Here is a 17,627-nt window from a genome sequence, read left to right as displayed (position 1 = left end):
AGTGGCAAAACTATCGATATTTGTAGAATTTACACGTTTTTCAGCACTGAAATCGATAGACAAACGTTTACCCACACTGCCGCAATCGCGAACAATTTTTTTATTATGGCACTTGCGCGGCTCACAAACAAAATTCGCTGATAAAAATCCATTGGAAGCCAATTGCCGAACGTCGAGGACTCAATCAATTGAAGTGTCCGCTTAAAAAGAACGCCGCGCAGGAAGCGGAAGTGCCCCAAAACAGATATTTTTCCCGCCGCTTTCTCCCCCATCACCCCCCGCAAAACAAGGGACGCCGATCGAAACATTTAGTTTGTGCAAGTAGCTGAAACCCACACGGTCGACCATCAAATATTATGAAATGGGTAAGCTGCGAGGGTAACAACCAGTGGGTCCACGGATTTTCACACCGGTGGGCCGATTTCCACAGCCTTGCGTTTCCATGGCAAGTCGAAAATGAACTGCAATTGCAAATGCATCTTCAATGCCGCTGCATGTGCGGTAGTGTGTGTGTGTGTGCGGTGTGCTGCGCGTGTGTGTGTGCAGTTTTCTTAGGGCGTTTTTACTGTTAATTATTTTAGGTTTCATTTTTCCGCCAAAAGTCACATTTTCGCATATTTCTTGTCCCATGGAGGAAAGCCTCCACTGAGAACCCGATTTCCAAATGGATCGAAATTCCCAACCTGAAATCAGCCAGTGTTACTTGCTGTTCCTCAAAAACTTATTGAAATTAACGGCTTGCTATCAAATGACTTACGAATTCCAGTATCAAGTGTTTAAAATATTTGAAAATTAGAAAATCCTACCAAAATTCTTCGACATTCAAGAGATAAAAGTTAGGCAAGGTATTCATAATTTCCCTGTTAATTTGAAAAGCTTAAACTAAACTTTGGCATAACGAGGGGCATGCTTTACACACTGTAGTCATAAAATAAGTCATGTTAATGCTGTGTAATTCTAGCATCAGCTTTAAATACCTTGCCTAGTGCTATCTGAAAGTGTGTTAATGAATGCAATACAATCTAGGTATAATTGTTTGAATTGTACATATTCCGAAACCCCTGCATTTGATCAGGAGCATTGATCCCCCGAATCAGAGCTTAAGACTATTCTATTCACCCAAGTGGAACTTGTTGCTTGAGGCTTGGTTGTAGGTCAGTGCGAAGAGGTGGCTGATCCGGCGGCGAAAGGTGCGCACCAGGCGACGTCCGGCGACGATGTAAGTAGCGCCCATCGTAAACCCCATCTCACTCCTGTCCAGTAACCACCTCCAAGCAAATTTTCAAAAATCGTTTCCTTCACTTGCCTTGTTTCGATATTATTTGATTTTATGTTGTTCCCTCGTATCAGCAGCAAAATTTGAGCACTCCTAACATCGAAATTGGCCAATCTTCAATTGTGAACTCGTCTTTAGTTGCGCTATCGTGTTTAACCAATTGGACCAGCTATTTTATTATGTTGCTAACTCTTACCTCCACACAAATACACAAACACACAATACACTGGGATTAGTCCTTATCTATGGAAATGGAAATATTCCAAATCGGTAACCTTATTCCGATAAATTTGATAACCAAGCACTGTAAACAACAATTAGTAAAACATCACAATAAACAAAGGTTTCATACAGTTTATAGAGGTTCTTCATGTTGCTTAAATCTTATAAATCTGCATTGGGCAGTATTTACTGCGCTCCATAAATTATTGGGCAACCAATCATTGCATTAATGGCAGAAACTATTAATCCACATCTTAAGTTTAGGCCAGACATACACAAACAAGTAAACACTTTGATCCACTGAAATATTTGTATATTACAACTAGTTTGACCAGAACCAATACCTTTCCCAGACAATGCCCTCGGCCATGAGTGGCGCGGCACATGCCCACATACCCAGCAACGAGGAGTGCGGCATCCGCGACGTGTGGAAGCATAACCTGGAGGAGGAGTTCCGCACCATACGGAAAGTGGTGCAGAAGTACCACTATGTGGCCATGGACACCGAGTTTCCGGGCGTGGTAGCACGTCCCGTCGGCGAGTTCCGCTCCACGGCGGACTATCATTACCAGCTGTTGCGCTGTAATGTCGATCTGCTGCGGATCATCCAGTTGGGCCTGACCTTCATGGACGACGATGGAAAGACACCACCCGGCTACTCCACCTGGCAGTTCAACTTCAAGTTTAACCTGAGGTAAAAGTGTTCTGTTCATACTCTAATGGGGGGTCCTACATTTTCGTTTGTTTCCCTAGCGAGGACATGTATGCGCAGGACTCAATCGATCTGCTGCAGAACTCCGGAATTCAGTTCAAGAAGCACGAGGAGGATGGCATCGATCCCATCGACTTTGCCGAGCTGCTCATGAGCTCCGGCATCGTGCTGGTGGACAACATCAAGTGGCTGTGCTTTCACTCCGGCTACGATTTTGGTTACCTTCTAAAGCTGCTCACCGATCAGAACCTGCCCTCGGACGAGGGTGAATTTTTCGAGCTGCTGCACATCTACTTTCCCAACATCTTCGACATCAAGTATCTGATGAAGTCGTGCAAGAACCTGAAGGGCGGTCTGCAGGAGGTGGCCGATCAGCTGGAACTGCGGCGCGTGGGCCCCCAGCATCAGGCCGGCTCGGATGCGTTGCTGACGGGCATGGCCTTCTTCAAAATGCGTGAGGTACAGCACACAAATGATTTGCACTTTGACCCAGAGACGCCCGTTGTACTCTTTCCCTATCTGCTTGAGCACACCATGAACATTAAGCCGACGGTCAGCCGGATCGACCTGCTGAGCCGTCCGGCATACATCGGTGGCTGTCCTCCCGACGAATCTGCGATAAACAGCAGTGGCAACGGCACAGGCAACACCAACTGCTCCGAGCAGCTCACCTCGAGCGCCTATACAGTTACACCTCCCAACACTCCCGGCTTGGCAAAGGGCAATGCCTCATCGCTGGCCCACTTGCACTGCGTCTACTTCGAGTAGTTTCAAACTATTAGACCGCATTGGAGTTGCCCTGCACTTGCCACTGCTAACGTAACTTGCCTCCGCCCATCATAATCATAATCATTATTCATTAGGTTTAAGGTATTTCATGGTTGTCACAACGCATTTTCATACATAACTTATATATGTACTTAGTAATTGTAGCCTGCAAAATAAGCGGAGCCAGTGCCCCAGAATTTATGAATGAAATCCATAATTTGAAGTGTTCTTAGTCAGTTTGGAACTGTTAATCCCATGTGAAACATGTTTATTTAGTTTTAAAGTCGCGATACGAAATGAATTGAGAAAGATGCTGGATTCGAATGGAAAATTAAATGAATTGGAATTAATTTTCTATAAATTTTTATTTGCATTCTTTGGTGTTTGGGCATGGCATATACATATCAGTGCTTTTTTGAATTCATAATCGTTTTTATATTCATTTTAAGTTAAATTAATGCTGTTCATTTCTATCGAATTAACAAATTATTCTTTTGTAATTTTAAGCGCTTTGCTGACGTATGTTTCCACACGGTTCACTGTGTGTATCAGCGTAGCAAGACCTTTACCTCCTAGAGAACTGCCGAACAGTTTTGAAATAACAAGAAAATTGCAGAATAAATCCCACCCCCATACTAACAATCATAAATATGAAACTTACTAGTATAAAAACCTCATCCAATCACATCGGTGTACGGTATGTAACAAACCCCATCTACTAGTAGGTCTCCCCAATCTAATTGGGGTTACTTTCTAAGACTTTGCCGCTGTAGACATATTTGTGCTTTTTTCGCTTTGTAGAACCTATACATGTTATACCATTGTTAGGAACTGCTTTGTAAACCGTTGTGCTGTCCCATTCTAAATACTATCCATTGTTCTGTACCCGCCTAATGGAACCTAAACTCTTTTCAGATGTTCTTTGAGGACAACATCGACCACGCCAAGTACTCCGGACACCTGTACGGCCTGGGCACCTCCTTCATCGTCAACGGCACCAACTTCCACGAGAGCAACGGCGAGACGAACAGCGCCTCATGATTCGTACTGATGGGGAACGTGGTCGTGCACGATAGGAAGTTCGAGCAGGAGGATACACCGGGTCCGTCGGCATCTGTGCAGGCCACACCACCTGGCCAACTACTCCTAGCCGCAACAACATCTTTGCAGTAATCTGTCAACAATCACAGAGCGCTCCCATTTATGAACAATTAACCCGTTGGCCATAAAGCCATACTTTCTTGATGTTCCCACGCAAGTTCAGATGAAAACCCAACTATTCAAAACAAAAACATGGCATAAACTAATTGTAAATCGCAAAGATATGAGAAACCTGCTAAAAACTAAAATAGATTCAATTTCAAATTCTGCATGTCTTAAATGTGTTACGAATACAAAACTAAGGTATGTAACTAAGCTAATACTGTAAGCCAATGGGCGAAACATAGAATATTGTGTATTTGTAAAAACAACAACAAAACAATATATTTAAAACTTTTTAATTTAGTGTACATTTTGAAAACGTGCTTTTATTTGAAATGGGAATAAAAATCATTTTGGGTTCACTTTAGTATTAAAAAATATTTTAAATCCTTACACCAACCTGTAGAGTGGAATATCTACTGTTTTATAACAGAAAGAAAACAGTATCCAAATATTTATATATACTTTAAATACTTTTCTAGGGTTAAAAATCAATAGTGGGTTAATTATGGTGTCATGATGGTGAATTTTGAAATATAACGGAAATAAGCCAAGGTGGCAAAATATGGATTTTTGTAAAACGGAGGTGCGGTCACACCGAGCTCTAGTCCTTATGTTTTGTTTGCCTTAGTTAATGGAGAATATCTCTTAGTTTTTGTTTATTAAAAGCCGATTCGATGGCAACTGTGGCTGAATGCAATCACAGCGTCTTCGACCTGGTCACCAAACTGGCCACAATGCTGGTCGCGGAGGAGCTGGCGCCAAAAAAACCCACAGCTGCGTTGGTGGCCAAAAGGCGCTCCAAAATTTATGAATCTCTGCTTCGCAGTGGAACGATGTCCTCCCAGGGCAAGCTGGAGCTGTTGCACAAGGTGAGCAGCGAGGTGGCAGGGAATCCCAAACAAAAGGATATGCTGCTCAGCTTCCAAAATCTGCTGGAAAGACAGGAGAGGGTAGAACCCCAGGAAACGGAGGACAAGGATGCGGAAAACCACTCCGGAGTGGTGATCAAACGTCTAAAACCAGGCCTACTGCAGCTACTTGAAACCACGGAGCCTCTGCCAAAGGAGCAAGTTCATCCAAAGGCCTTGCTCGGCATCGATCAGATGAATCGTGCCCTGAAACCCCTGCAACTACAGCCCTACTCCGATCTTCTCACGAGTAACCTGAATGGAAAGCCTCCGCCAAAAAAAGTAGGACCCAGGATCATACCATCTATTGTAACCCGCGTCGGATTGGTGGAGTCCATGACAAGGATGAGAAATGACATGGATCAACCAATGCAGCCACCACCCCAATTGCCAGTGCTCGCGAAAAATGTGCCAGCTCCACTGGAAGAACGACCTTTTGTGGCCCAGCCTGGACCGGAGAAGCACTTTGTTTCGGATCATATGATGACCAACGAACTTAAGCTCTTCCGAAACAAAGACCTGGTGCTTAACTACGTAGATGAAGCAACACTAATCGATCACCTAAAGAAAGCAGCAGGTGGTCTTCAGTCGTTAACGTTTCCGAGTCCGCCAGAAGATAAATTGAAGTTGCAAATCACACCCAACACAACGTTGCCCACTTTGCTGCCGGAGGTGCTGGCGGATTTCGCAAATCACTTCCTTCGCGCCGGCTGCGCCTTCAGGCGTTTGAGTGCCCGCACCAAATGTAATAGGAACACCGAAAAGCGGCTGGAAAGGCCCCTAAGTCGAGTGAGATTGAATACATTCTTTCCTGTAGCATGTTTTATAAACCCATGCTCTTTTGCAGGCCATGCGAGAGACCATTATAGATTACCTAGCCACCACTCGGGAGTTCTTCCTCTCTTTGCCAGCCGACAGTCTTTCCCAGCTGCTGACCGACTCACTTACAGCGATGCAGTTACTCTACCAACTGGATAGGATGTTCGAGAATGAACCGAGATGTAAGACTGCTGCATCGCCAAATTATTTTTAGATTAACGTATTTTACATAAATTTATTTAGTGAACCTGGACACTGGGATAACTGGATCCTTCCTGTTGAGCTCTATCTGGCTGGCCATTGACACGTGCGGCAACAGTGACTTCCTGCAGCTGCTGATCTACTTGTTGCGCTGCATATCCCAAACGTACTTTGTTCAGCTCCAGAGATGGATCTATCATGGTGAACTGGACGAGTCGGTCAACGAGATTTTCATTAGCCGTTGTCTGAACACTTCACCGTCGTTTACAAACAAGTGCAGCAAGGAGTTCTTTGACAAAAGCTACCAAGTGGACAACGAGGCGATTCCAGAATTTTTAGCCGGCTGCGAACAGGAAATTTTTCAATGTGGAAAATACAACCAGGTGCTAAGGGCATATAACGCTCAGGTATGAAAAAGATGATTCAAATCGCAAATCTATCTATATTGATTGTTTCTTTATTTTAGCACCCCGTTTTCGAAGTGCAGTACCCGGATATAATGGTTTGCCTAACGGAGCAGCAGCTCAAACAAATGCGCCGCAACCTGGCCGATAAGTATGCCATTATCTATCAACGTTTTGGATGGTGCAGCATGCAAAGCATTTTTGAGGAGCGCATGGCCACAAAGCGTGTATTTGCCAATCTCATGGTGAAGCGAACGCAGGCCCATCTTGACGCCTGGGCGGAGGAGCAGCGTGAGCTTCAACTAATAGCGAATGCCCAGAAAAAATTGTTGAACGATCAGTTAAACGCAGAGCAGGAACGTCTCCAGCAAAACCGCTTAGAAAAGCAGCGTCAGGACATTGTTAATGAGCTCGCATTTCAGCAGGAATGCGAACGGATGGAGGATAAGCGCCTAGAGCTGGAAAAACAAGAGTTGCAAAAGAAAGTTATGCAGTTAGCAGCTGATTTAACTGGAAGAAGCAAACAGGAAGTGATCAGTCCTGACCAAAGCACAGTCAGCGATCTCAGTTTTGCTTCCTGCATCGAGGTACCTGATTGTCGAGCAGAATCAACGTCTGATAAAGATGATGCAAATACAGAAAAGTCGGAGGAAGAGGCAGCAGAACAGTTGGATAAGCCATTGGAAGTCCCATTGGAACAGCCAGGTGCTGAAGGACCAAAAGATCAAGCGGATGTAAATGTGAACCAACCATGTGGAGAACTCCCCAACGTGGTTCAATATCAACGGAGTCACTCGGACGTGATGAATTCCAATGAGCACCCAACAACCCAAACAGAGTTCAATCGAAACCGCCAGCATGGTCTCTCCTCTGACCAGTTTCAAGAGTGTCATGCTAGGGTACACCTACAACAGTCCGACTTACCTAAAACCACTGCCAGCACGAGTTCAGGATTGCACGCTGAGCTTCCTCCGGACATAAATGCTAATCTCAATTGTCCGGAAACGGAGGAGCTGAGCGAACTGCAGCGAAACCGCTTGCGCAACGAGCATCACGACGGCTTCGTCAGCTTTAACTCCACCGAAGATGAACACACCCATCGAATGCGTTGCCAATTGAACTCAAATACGGAACGTGCCAGAAACCGGCGACGGGTTATGGACAGCGAGTTCGGTGTTACCCTGGGTTATAACAGCAAGGATAAGGGGACAAAGACCACGCCTTGTCTGCCTCTAGAGCTCGACAAGCTTCACGTCGAAGTCCCCTTGGCGGTGCTAACTCCAATGTCCACCACTTCCGATGTTGATATTGGTGAGCCGTCTCCTAGAGAAATGCCGGAAATAGCTGACACTACTAATAATAACAATGTTGGTGGCAGCAGTGAAGGTTTGTCTCCGGAGTCACCAAAGCACGATCTTGTAATTGCTAAACCCACCAGCACATTATCGAAAGCCATCAAACCGGGTTTGGTTTTGCCCACGTATTTTAGAATGGAAAAGGAACCGAAACAGGACAGACATCAAAATGTTTCCACTTTGCCTGAGGCTTGCAATCCGTTTATGGCCCGCCGCTGCCTGCAGCTTTCTGTAATGGCGCCCGTTAACGCACATTACGCGCTGCTCCGGAATGAAGTCCTGAGAATCTTCCAGGAGCAGCGTATCTACGAGCATTTCCGCAAGCTAAGAAACTACTTCTTCCTGTTGGACGGTCAGTTTGGAGCATTACTCACGAGCGATATTCTAGGAAGAATAAGAGCGGGCATTGAGCCCCGCAGTCTCTGCCAGAAGGGCATCCTTGATACCATCTTAACCAATGCGCTGGCGGCTTGTTCGGCGGATGAGACCACGGTCTCACAGAATCTCACTCTCAACTGTACCACCATCCCGGATACGCTGAATTTCCTGTCCGTGGAAGCCACTTCTATGCTGAAGCTGCAATGCAAGATTGATTGGCCTTTAAACCTGGTGATCAGCTCCGAGACGGTCTCAAAATATGGCCAGATCTTCGGATACCTGCTGAAGCTGCGTCACGTTAGTTTCGTGTTGGAGGGAACCTACGAGTACCTGCAGCAAATGGGCAAACTTCTTGGCCCGGAACTGCGGACATGTGCCCATTTCCGACACTTGCAGATGATACGCCACCAGCTGTCGCACTTTATGACCTCGTTTCAAACCCATCTGGTGGCCAAGGCTCTGCAGTCCACCTGGAAGAGCTTCAAGGAGGAGTTGTGCACAGCCGATTCCATTGAGGCGTTGTACAAGCAGCATGTTGCCTACTTGAAGCGGGTGGCCTTCCTAGCACTGTTAAATCGGCGCAGTGCCAAGGTCAAGGAAACCATTGATAATATCCTGGTGATTATACTACGCTTTTGCAAGTAAGTTAACGTCTTAAATAGTCTGCAACTTTCATTTTTAAATTTGAATTTAAATGATTTTTAGAGTCATTCAGTCGCAGTCCTTTATTCTGGATCAAGATAATCAATTTGCGCATCCCCGCTTTAAACGCTTGCAGCAGGAGGAGGCGGAGTTCCAGAAATTCATGCAGTATCTCATCTATTTGGGCAACAAGGCGGCCGCTTCTGGTTACCAGGAGGAAATCGGTGACCTGATTTGTATTATTAATTTTAACAACTACTACAAGGTATCTGAGAACACAAGTGGTTCTTAAATCGAATATAGAAAGTGCTAGCCAATAATTGTTAGATAAGGAATTTCTCTTGCCATTAAGCTGAGCTTAGACAATTTTAAAATATTAATGCATCTCTTAAATGTTGAGCTTCGGTAAAGAAACTCAACTATTTTTTTGGTTTTGGTAACAGTTTTGTTGTGTTAATTTAATATTAACTTTCAAATAATCGGCTTATTAAAAAAAATGTATTTAGTACGTAACTTATAATTAAATTTTAACCAAATGGAGATAATAATTAAAAATGAACCTAATAGATTTTTGTTAAATGTTTAAGAAAAAGTGCAAGTAGAAGAATAGTACCTTACTATTTTCAAAAATGCAATTAGAAAAATGGAAAGTACTTTTTAAATATTGTAATATAATTGTAATTGTGTCTACATCATTTCTTAAAGTTGATTGGAATTTATGAATAAATGCGCTTATGAATGGGAATTGTCAAATTGTGTTTTATTTTTAAATCAGCGGATAATTTTTTTTAACTTAACGCGCATAAACTATCGCTTACGCTACCATCTCTAAGATCCCGCGCGCAAACGATGTATCGGTATTCGCTCCATCCCTGGTCATGAGTCACTTCGTCTAGAATAATTCAGTTTTATTTTTAGTTTATAAAAGCGCTGCACGCGATCAGCAATCTTATATATTTAAGTAATTTATTTTATCGAATTATAATCAAAAAAAAAAAAATGCAGGTAAGATGGATTGTCAAAAGCAAGTTCGTATTTATTATACGAGCAACAAAGTTTCTCCAATTGGATAAATGTGAATGTGGGTGTGTTTTTGGTGCATCCAAAAATAAACTCCATATTTGGTATTGAAAATGATGAATGAAATAAAACTCACGTGGCCTTGTTCTCCATAGGACCCAAACGAAGATACCGAGTGGAATGATGTGCTCCGTGCCAAGGGAATCATTGGGCCCAAGGCGAAGGAGGCGGAGATCACGGAGGATCAGATCCAGAAGCTGATGGACGATGCCATCCAGCGGCGCACAGATCTTCCACTGAATGAAGGCCAGCGGGACAAGAAGATCGACGACATGTCGCTGGACGAACTCGATGAACTGGAGGACTCCGAGGATGAGGCTGTTCTGGAGCAGTATCGCCAGCGACGCATCGCCGAGATGAGGGCCACTGCCGAAAAGGCGCGATTTGGATCTGTGCGCGAGATCTCCGGGCAGGATTATGTGAACGAGGTGACCAAGGCCGGCGAGGGAATCTGGGTGGTCCTCCACCTGTATGCCAATGGAGTACCACTGTGCGCACTGATCCACCATCACATGCAGCAGCTGGCCATCCGCTTTCCGCAGACCAAGTTCGTGCGCTCCGTCGCCACCACCTGCATACCGAACTTCCCCGAGAAGAACCTGCCCACCATCTTCATTTACCACGAGGGATCGCTGCGCAAGCAGTACATCGGTCCACTGGAGCTGCGCGGCGACAAACTGACCGCTGAGGAATTGGAGTTCATGCTGGGCCAGGCGGGCGCAGTACCCACCGAGATCACGGAGGATCCACGGCCGCAGATCAGGGACAAAATGCTTGCCGATCTGGAGGACAAGAGCTCGGACTTTTACTGAGTCATAGCCCAATCATAACTCTCATTCAACTTCGTGTTCAGTAGGGTGGGTAAATATTTTAGAATGAATCATCAAGTAAGGCGCAATCTAAACTCAGCATTTGTATTTTTTATGCGGACTCATTTAACTAACAACAATTAAGCTTTTGAACGTAATGTAAGCTTATTAAGATTATATTAGTAGATCTAATTTGAAACGTAAACATCCGCTGTTTGGAGCGAACCTTATTGATTTATATATTACCCAGTACTCAGGAAGTTGCCTTGCACGTTTTCATTTCATTGTTTTGTAGCATTTATGTACCCTCATAAATAAATTGTTTACTTTTCTACAGAAAGTCACTTGTTATGATTTTGTTTGGTACTGCTAGCTGTTGCTTTCGCCACGCTTTTCGGTTTACCACGGAAAATGTTCGGATCGATGATGTTGTACGGATGCTCGCAGGCGGGATTCAGTACTCGTCCACGTCGTGGCTCGTGCTCCTCAAGGAGATGAGGTGCCAGGAGGAGAAACAGCTGCTCTGTCCAGGAGGGCAGGCCACAGGTGGAGAAGCACAGCTCCCAGTACGGCAATCCCAGGTGCGCGATGGCCATTCGAAGGTATTCACTAAAGGTGTCCGCCAAAAACTGCCAGCTGAGGGTGCTCAGCTCCAGCAGATAGAACTTGGGATTGTTGGAACTCGTGGATTCGTACAACATACACACCTATCAGTGGGATATTTTGCAATAAATCAAATTAGCCACAAAATATTCCTTCTCTGTACTTCGTCTGTACCCACCTTGGCCACTTCGTTAACGTTGTTGATCTCAAATATTTTTGACTTGGCCGTTATAATAGGCGTGGCATTGCCCCACTTGTCTTTTCCGGTGGCAATCGGAGCTGGATTGTGGGATTGTGAACTGCCGGTTGCTCCCACAACATCCGAGTTGCTATTGGGCAGAGCCGTCGAATTGCTGGAGTGGCTTGATGTTGTTTCTATGTTCTCCCGCAGAAGAGTCACCTGGAGCAAGTGGGGAAAGTGGATGTGACCCACGCGCCTAATATCGTTAGCTGGAATTAAAGTGATATAGTAAAGAAACCAGAAACTACGGAGATCTCACTCACGAGCATACTGGTAACTCCAGTTCAGGATAAATCCATCCGACGATAGGTAGAACTTCTTCATATCTTCCGGGAGGTAGACGCAGTGCCTCTGCTCCCAATTAACCACCTGGCAGGCATTCAGAGGTTGTCGTCGCTCCAACGTCACATTACATACCCTTGGCACATTGGCTGAAAGTTTGGGAGGACCCAGTGTTACAGGACTTCAATCTGTTGATGGTTTCATACTCACACAGGGTCCTTATCAGACCAAGGGTCAAATTTTCATAAAATGCATCTTCTGGCGATAGCTTCTTGTTCATCATCAAATAATTTATGTTTCAGAATAAATTCTGTTAAATTTATACGTCAGACTGTTTCCCACATATATAGACAAGCTGTCACGGTATAAACAAAGTCACGTCGGATTGGTTGTTGTGGCAACGGTGCGTATGGTTGATGCCATTGAGTTCAAAGGTAAGAATTTCAATATGCTAAATATAAAGAACTGAATACTCACTTAAACAGTAATGTAAGGACGGCAACTAATTCAATTTTCAGACAACATTGAAAATAATTTATTTACATTACTTATTTTGCGATTAGCCAACAACTATAAACTGTGGAGCTTTAACGACAATTACACATAAAATACCATGATTAAATGAATTTGAAAAGGAGACGAGTATTGGTATTTGAATGAGGGAATTCTGCTGCTGCTGCTGCTGCTGCTGCCTCATCTCTTGTTCTGATCCTGGGCCTCACTCTCGGCCTCCTCCTCGTGTCAGGAAACCTCCCAGACCGTGGATTCCACAGACCTTCGTGGACGAGCGGCCACCTCCACGTGGGCGTCCAGTCCATCGCTTAGCCGGCTGAAACGGCGTGCCCAGCTGCCTCGGGCAGTCACCGTGCTGCCGGCAATCGACGCCCGGTTGCTGGTGTCCCGGAACAGGCTCATAATGTCCTGGCTGTCGCCCTGAGCCCGCTTGATGCCGTGCTGGTACTTGGCCTCCTTGGCCAGCAGCTGCTCCCGCTGCATTTGGGTCTTCACCTCGGATGGAACATCCGGAATGATGAACTGCATGATGCCAGTTATCACAAATACCACATGCTGGAAATTGGACATATTAGATATATATCATTGTACGATTGCTATTTATAAGACGCACCTCAAAAACCACCACAAATGCCAAGCGGGCAGCAAAGACATGCCAGTAATGCGGACTCAGTCCATAAGGCTCGTAATCCTTCGGGCCATTCCTGAATGGATTCGAATGAAGTGGTGCACAACCAAGAGTGGAGTTGTAAAAACCTACCTATAGCCCCGATATTGGCAGGTGTCGGGATCTTTTTCGCTGACCGAGGCGCCCCACTCCTCCTTGTAGTCCGAGGTATTGAAGATGGACAGCGAGTGCTCGATGTAGCCAGCCAAAGTGTGGGTTTCGGAATAAACAAACTTGTACACCATGCGGGGTATAAAGTCACTCGTGTAGGCAATCACAAAGGCGTTTGAAACGACGGCCGTGTAGGTGATGATTCGGAGAATACCGTACCAAGCTCCAATGTCCTCAACCCGCTCCGCCAAGGGACGTCTGGCCTGGGTGACCATCTTGTAGGCATCCAAACGGATCTCGGCCACGTTGTTCAGTAGGGCGAAAAGCGGTGCCAGTGGAAAAGCAGCCACAAACAGAGTAACAAAGCCGTATTGCAGAACTGTTCGAAATGGAGTGGGTTTAACAATTATATATGGATTTCAAATATATATCATAAGGTGCTCACTCATTTCCAGGTACTCATCGAACAGGGCCAGGCGTCCTGGGTCCTGCATGTGATAGTCCTGCTCCCAGGCCATATGCAAATGGGATTCATCCTTGGTGGCCTAAAAAGAGTTGTGATGAACATGACCTTGCATTATTACCAGAAAGCAGCAGTACCCACCTGTTTATGCTTCCGCTGACGCCACCAGTTCCAAAACTTGGGAAAGAGATACTCCATGAAGTTGTTCCAGCACTGTTTGCCCACCATAATGATGGCCAACTGGATGCACAGCTCGGATAAGCAGCCCGCCGGATCGCAGATATCATTCTTCAGCCGGAAGAACTCACTTTTGCGGGCTTGATCATCTCCGGGATAATCAAAGAACCGTCCCTTGAAGAATGCAATGTAGATGAGCGAAGAGTAAAAGTTCATAAACTCGAAGAAGAAAATCTTGAACGTATAGGAGTCCTCGTATTCCGTGTGCGTGCGCGGATTCTCCAGATTGGTCAGCTTGATGGCCATGCGGTGGTAGATCTGGAAAGTCAAAGTGTTTTATTTGCAATGTTTTAATGGCAGACTTTCAAAATGTAGTCCTACTCGTGTTAGTATCATTATGACCACCAAATTGATTAGGGCAGCCGTGACACTGGTAAAGAGTTTGGCGTGCTCCTTGACAAAGAATCCGCCTCCTCCATAAATAACAGACACCAGGGTTATGCGATAAAGAATGGTGCCCAGCACGGCAGAGAGGACCACAGATATCTACAAATATTTCGAAGCTCTATATTTGTAAAATTAAATATAACTAAGTATATCTCACCATGAAAAGTACTGCACTACCGGTAATTACAAATCGTATGGACCTGTTCCAGGTGGACATGTAGGGTTCCTTTTCCCGCGTGACAGGATTCATGCGAAATGTGGTGGCATTCGTTTCGAATTCTGGTCGGTTCTCCTCGTCCATGTCGACGTTGTGCAAGTCCCACTCCCAGACTAGAACCGATTGTTTGCGTTTCCAAAGCTCCAGGAATGTGGTCGCTAGCAAGAGATACAAATGAAATCAAAACTTTGCTATTGAAAATAGTTACCCATAAGATTTAATAAGAAACCGATAGAAATTAGAACCGATAGAAAATGAAATAACAAAGGTAAGGATTTCATGATACCTACCCCAGAAGGACATGAAGATGGCGAAGAATACCGTCGAGGGATTGTCAAAAAGATAGGTGAGCCGGGAAAAGAGGCACGACTCCGAGAGTCGTTGGTAGCTGCATGCCTTGTCGCAAAGTGGACACAGGGTAATGTTTCCCGTGCCATACTCATTGCAAATCTCCTTGCTGGGCGTGTTGTCCTCCGACTCCAGAGTGGCCAGTCCGTAGATGAAGCAGAGGGTGCCCACCACGGACGGATATACAAGCATCTCCGTGTAGAATCCCAGCCAGCAGAAGTACAGGGCGATCTTGTCGCCGAAATACTTGCGCACCAGGCACAGCGGCTGCTTCTTGTACCACTGGGAGGGATGGGCCCACGTCTGGTAGAGAACCCGGCGGTCCAGCGAGATCCCGCTGGAGTGGGGTCGATCGTACCGCCCCTCGTGCAGCGGGAAGCAGCCCAGGTAGGTGCCATCGTTCATCAGCCGCCGGATGCCGCTGCGGTCGCTCTCGTCGAAGGGTGTCCGGATGAGCACCTGCATCACCATCAGCGATCGTTGGGCACTGGTGAAGGCAGTGGCGCGGTCCTTGACAATGAACCTGAAGTGGGCGAAATTAAGTTATTCATTTTGCAAAATTATATGACAAGTTATATGGCGAGAATAGTACACACTTATGATAATTTGTTGGCATACGTATAATTAATATTAAGTATTCTTCTTATTATCTTAATTAAACTACATTACACAAACTACATGACTCTACTTACTGCTCCTCCGGATTGCCATTAGCTGTTGCCGCCTTAAATGTGGTCTCTCCCTCCAGAAGGGTTTGGTCCAGCTGAATCTTCTTGGTCAGGCGCTGCCACACATTCTTCCAATATTGCACATTCCTAAGTACAACATTCTCCTCATCCTTTAAGCAGAGAAACATTCAGATAATTTGTAATTGAATGCCATACCAAAATGCTCACCCAAGATGGCTTTACGGATATGGTGATGAATCTTTTCACGGGCAGCTTCAGATTCATGACTTCAGCCAGTCGTGTTTCCAGTCGCCAGGGTAGATGGATCTTCAAAAAGAAGGTCTTCTCGTTGAAGGACTGCGACTTGTCCTCCAGCTCGACCTCGAGTCCCTCCTTCATGAGGTTGTCCATGAAGGAGCGGCGGTTATCGCGGCGCTTGGCCTCCGCCTCAGTCATGACGCCCAGGTCCTCCTCCTCCCAGGCCAGCACCATGTCCACTTTCCGCCTGCCATCTCGGAACATCAGTGACTCCGGATCCAGTCCCTCCCTGTCCTGTTTGCTGACCCTTCTCTCGTCTCCGGACTCGCCGCCCAGACTGTTGCTTTTGCTGGCCTTTCGACTGCCGTAGTAGCTTCCACTTACGGAACTCGCAGTGTCCGAGGCCTTTCTTTCCGTGGGTATAAGTTGTCGATAGCCAAACTGGTCGGGTAAAACGTTGGAGTGCGAGGACTCCATTACCTCGTAGGACTGATTCACTCGGTCGGCGGAACCCAGCGTGGGACTCAAGTTGAGACCCAAGTTCCTGCGCATGGCGGTGCCAGGTATATCCTCCTCATTATTGCCAACTATCTTGGGCCCAAAGGCCTGCGTGGGACTCGGTTCCGCGGACTCCGCTTCCAGATGCGTGGGCAGTGGCATGGCTATCGAGTTGGATTTGGGGAACAGGGGATTGCCATTGCTGGTCCGCATCACCGAGGAGTTCAGCCACTTTTCCGTATAGACAGCCGATCCGGCCCGTGCCCGACTGGCACTTAGCTTGGATTTGGGCGGAATCGGAGTGGCGGGTTTGTTGGGGTCTTCCACCGGAACATTATGGCTCCCTTGGCAGCTATAAACGTTATCTATCGGATCCGATTCGACTTGCCTTGGCTGCAGATCGGAGTCAATTAGGGCCCCCTCCTGTCGTTACATATTGAAGGTTCAGTAGCTTTGAAATGTTAATTCGATACCACACTCACCCCGTATCCCATCAATCTTCCTGCCACAATTCCACTATCTTGGCTAAGTCTTCGTGGTCGCGGCTTCGTCTGACTTCGGCGGCTCATGCGCTCGCTCTTGGCGGGACTGGACATCACCTGCCTGGTGGTGGAGGGATTTGGGGATTGTCGTGGGCTTCGCAACGTTGGCACCGAAAGAAATCCTGAAAAGGAGAATGGTCCAAAGTTGGTTAATAAATTCAGAAGCCATAATCATTGCTACTCACTGGGAAACTGAAAGACGGACTGCTCGCTGAACCTGTCGCCCTCCCGGGCTGCACTACCAATGAGATCCTCCCGTGAGTTGGCCTCCGTTATGGGGGCGGTGCTCTCATCCTCGACGCTGTCGATGCGGATCTGAAAGATGTGTGACCTCTCGCCGGAACTTCCTTCTTGACTGCTCATCGTCTTTTCTCTATGGCGTCATGGAATCCTGTGGATGGGCGGCAGGTCATATGGGGCCACTTTCCAATTTGGCCTAGTTCGGAGCACCTGCTCCGTTACCCATGATAAACTATTTAAAGTGACAAGTTCGGAAACTTGCGGGGAGCCTTTCGTGGCGACTGTCATTCAAGACTTGTCGTAGCAGCGCATACTTTTATCCCCCGATATTCCAATGGATCCAATGGGTCCAATGGGTGCATTAACTATTCATGTATGTTTATACTACTGGCCTCGGGCAGGCCATTAATTTATACCCCGAAGAGTATTTGTATCTTCATTTGCAAACGCGTTCCAATCAAAAGGTGAACTCGGGCACGCATTTGACATTGACCCGCGGAAGGTGTTTGTATAGCCCAGGGTATATAGACAAGGGTTTCATTGGGTTAGCAGTGGGAGCAGTGGAGGAAAAA

At 46.2% G+C, this 17,627-nt stretch overlaps 5 protein-coding genes across 8 annotated transcripts; 3 read left to right on the top strand and 2 right to left on the bottom strand.

Moving 5' to 3' along the window:
- The first annotated feature begins 11 nt into the window (after positions 1-11).
- On the top strand, positions 12-4,489 carry LOC120449842 (CCR4-NOT transcription complex subunit 7). 4 transcript variants are annotated; one of them, XR_005616222.2, is made up of 5 exons: positions 1,143-1,219; positions 1,852-2,192; positions 2,252-2,669; positions 3,486-3,675; positions 3,894-4,489. XR_005616222.2 is itself a non-coding variant. In XM_039632498.2 (4 exons), exons 1-4 carry the CDS (start codon positions 357-359, stop codon positions 4,017-4,019), a joined length of 921 nt encoding a protein of 306 aa, XP_039488432.1. In that variant the 5' UTR covers positions 12-356; the 3' UTR covers positions 4,020-4,489. The 4 variants fall into 4 exon arrangements, 3 of the variants coding, with proteins under 3 accessions (XP_039488432.1, XP_039488433.1, XP_039488434.1); XM_039632498.2 differs by lacking the exons at positions 1,143-1,219; positions 3,486-3,675 and adding an exon at positions 12-365 and having other exon boundaries at positions 1,825-2,192; XM_039632499.2 differs by lacking the exons at positions 1,143-1,219; positions 3,486-3,675 and adding an exon at positions 15-365.
- A 297-nt stretch (positions 4,490-4,786) lies between these two features.
- Positions 4,787-9,369, top strand: LOC120449838. Its single transcript, XM_039632492.1, has 5 exons — positions 4,787-5,881; positions 5,940-6,093; positions 6,155-6,519; positions 6,579-8,890; positions 8,955-9,369. The coding sequence occupies exons 1-5, from the start codon at positions 4,859-4,861 to the stop codon at positions 9,181-9,183; spliced, it is 4,083 nt and encodes a 1,360-aa protein (XP_039488426.1). The 5' UTR covers positions 4,787-4,858; the 3' UTR covers positions 9,184-9,369.
- A 385-nt stretch (positions 9,370-9,754) lies between these two features.
- On the top strand, positions 9,755-11,120 carry LOC120449478 (viral IAP-associated factor homolog). The gene is made up of 2 exons (XM_039631954.1): positions 9,755-9,896; positions 10,067-11,120. Exons 1-2 carry the CDS (start codon positions 9,891-9,893, stop codon positions 10,781-10,783), a joined length of 723 nt encoding a protein of 240 aa, XP_039487888.1. The 5' UTR covers positions 9,755-9,890; the 3' UTR covers positions 10,784-11,120.
- Positions 11,116-12,256, bottom strand: LOC120449477 (tubulin polyglutamylase complex subunit 2). Its single transcript, XM_039631953.2, has 4 exons — positions 12,117-12,256; positions 11,888-12,055; positions 11,562-11,833; positions 11,116-11,487 (listed from the first exon to the last, which is right to left on the bottom strand). The coding sequence occupies exons 1-4, from the start codon at positions 12,187-12,189 to the stop codon at positions 11,122-11,124; spliced, it is 879 nt and encodes a 292-aa protein (XP_039487887.1). The 5' UTR covers positions 12,190-12,256; the 3' UTR covers positions 11,116-11,121.
- A 246-nt stretch (positions 12,257-12,502) lies between these two features.
- Positions 12,503-17,178, bottom strand: LOC120449476 (anoctamin-5). The gene is made up of 12 exons (XM_039631951.1): positions 17,001-17,178; positions 16,756-16,937; positions 15,746-16,696; positions 15,542-15,687; positions 14,792-15,372; positions 14,442-14,659; positions 14,219-14,383; positions 13,802-14,155; positions 13,643-13,742; positions 13,180-13,576; positions 13,033-13,123; positions 12,503-12,974 (listed from the first exon to the last, which is right to left on the bottom strand). Exons 1-12 carry the CDS (start codon positions 17,176-17,178, stop codon positions 12,648-12,650), a joined length of 3,690 nt encoding a protein of 1,229 aa, XP_039487885.1. The 3' UTR covers positions 12,503-12,647.
- Positions 17,179-17,627: the final 449 nt, after the last annotated feature.

This window comes from Drosophila santomea, chromosome 3L (genome assembly GCF_016746245.2).
Source record: "Drosophila santomea strain STO CAGO 1482 chromosome 3L, Prin_Dsan_1.1, whole genome shotgun sequence".
Lineage (NCBI taxonomy): Eukaryota > Metazoa > Arthropoda > Insecta > Diptera > Drosophilidae > Drosophila > Drosophila santomea.
Note: the sequence above shows the minus strand (reverse complement) of the source record. Positions and strands in the feature narration are given on the sequence as shown.

Coding starts and splice junctions, on each gene's coding strand:
- LOC120449477 (XM_039631953.2), bottom strand. CDS start 12,189: ATGATGAACAAGAAGCTATCGCCAGAAGATGCATTTTATGAAAATTTG. Junction 11,834..11,887: donor CTGGAGTTACCAGTATGCTC/GTGAGTGAGATC, acceptor CTTTAATTCCAG/CTAACGATATTAGGCGCGTG. Junction 11,488..11,561: donor ACGTTAACGAAGTGGCCAAG/GTGGGTACAGAC, acceptor TCCCACTGATAG/GTGTGTATGTTGTACGAATC.
- LOC120449838 (XM_039632492.1), top strand. CDS start 4,859: ATGGCAACTGTGGCTGAATGCAATCACAGCGTCTTCGACCTGGTCACC. Junction 6,520..6,578: donor TAAGGGCATATAACGCTCAG/GTATGAAAAAGA, acceptor TCTTTATTTTAG/CACCCCGTTTTCGAAGTGCA. Junction 8,891..8,954: donor ATTATACTACGCTTTTGCAA/GTAAGTTAACGT, acceptor AATGATTTTTAG/AGTCATTCAGTCGCAGTCCT.
- LOC120449842 (XM_039632498.2), top strand. Junction 2,193..2,251: donor AACTTCAAGTTTAACCTGAG/GTAAAAGTGTTC, acceptor TTGTTTCCCTAG/CGAGGACATGTATGCGCAGG. Junction 2,670..3,893: donor CCTTCTTCAAAATGCGTGAG/GTACAGCACACA, acceptor AACTCTTTTCAG/ATGTTCTTTGAGGACAACAT.
- LOC120449476 (XM_039631951.1), bottom strand. CDS start 17,178: ATGAGCAGTCAAGAAGGAAGTTCCGGCGAGAGGTCACACATCTTTCAG. Junction 13,743..13,801: donor GTCAGCGGAAGCATAAACAG/GTGGGTACTGCT, acceptor AACTCTTTTTAG/GCCACCAAGGATGAATCCCA. Junction 13,124..13,179: donor TGCCAATATCGGGGCTATAG/GTAGGTTTTTAC, acceptor GAATCCATTCAG/GAATGGCCCGAAGGATTACG.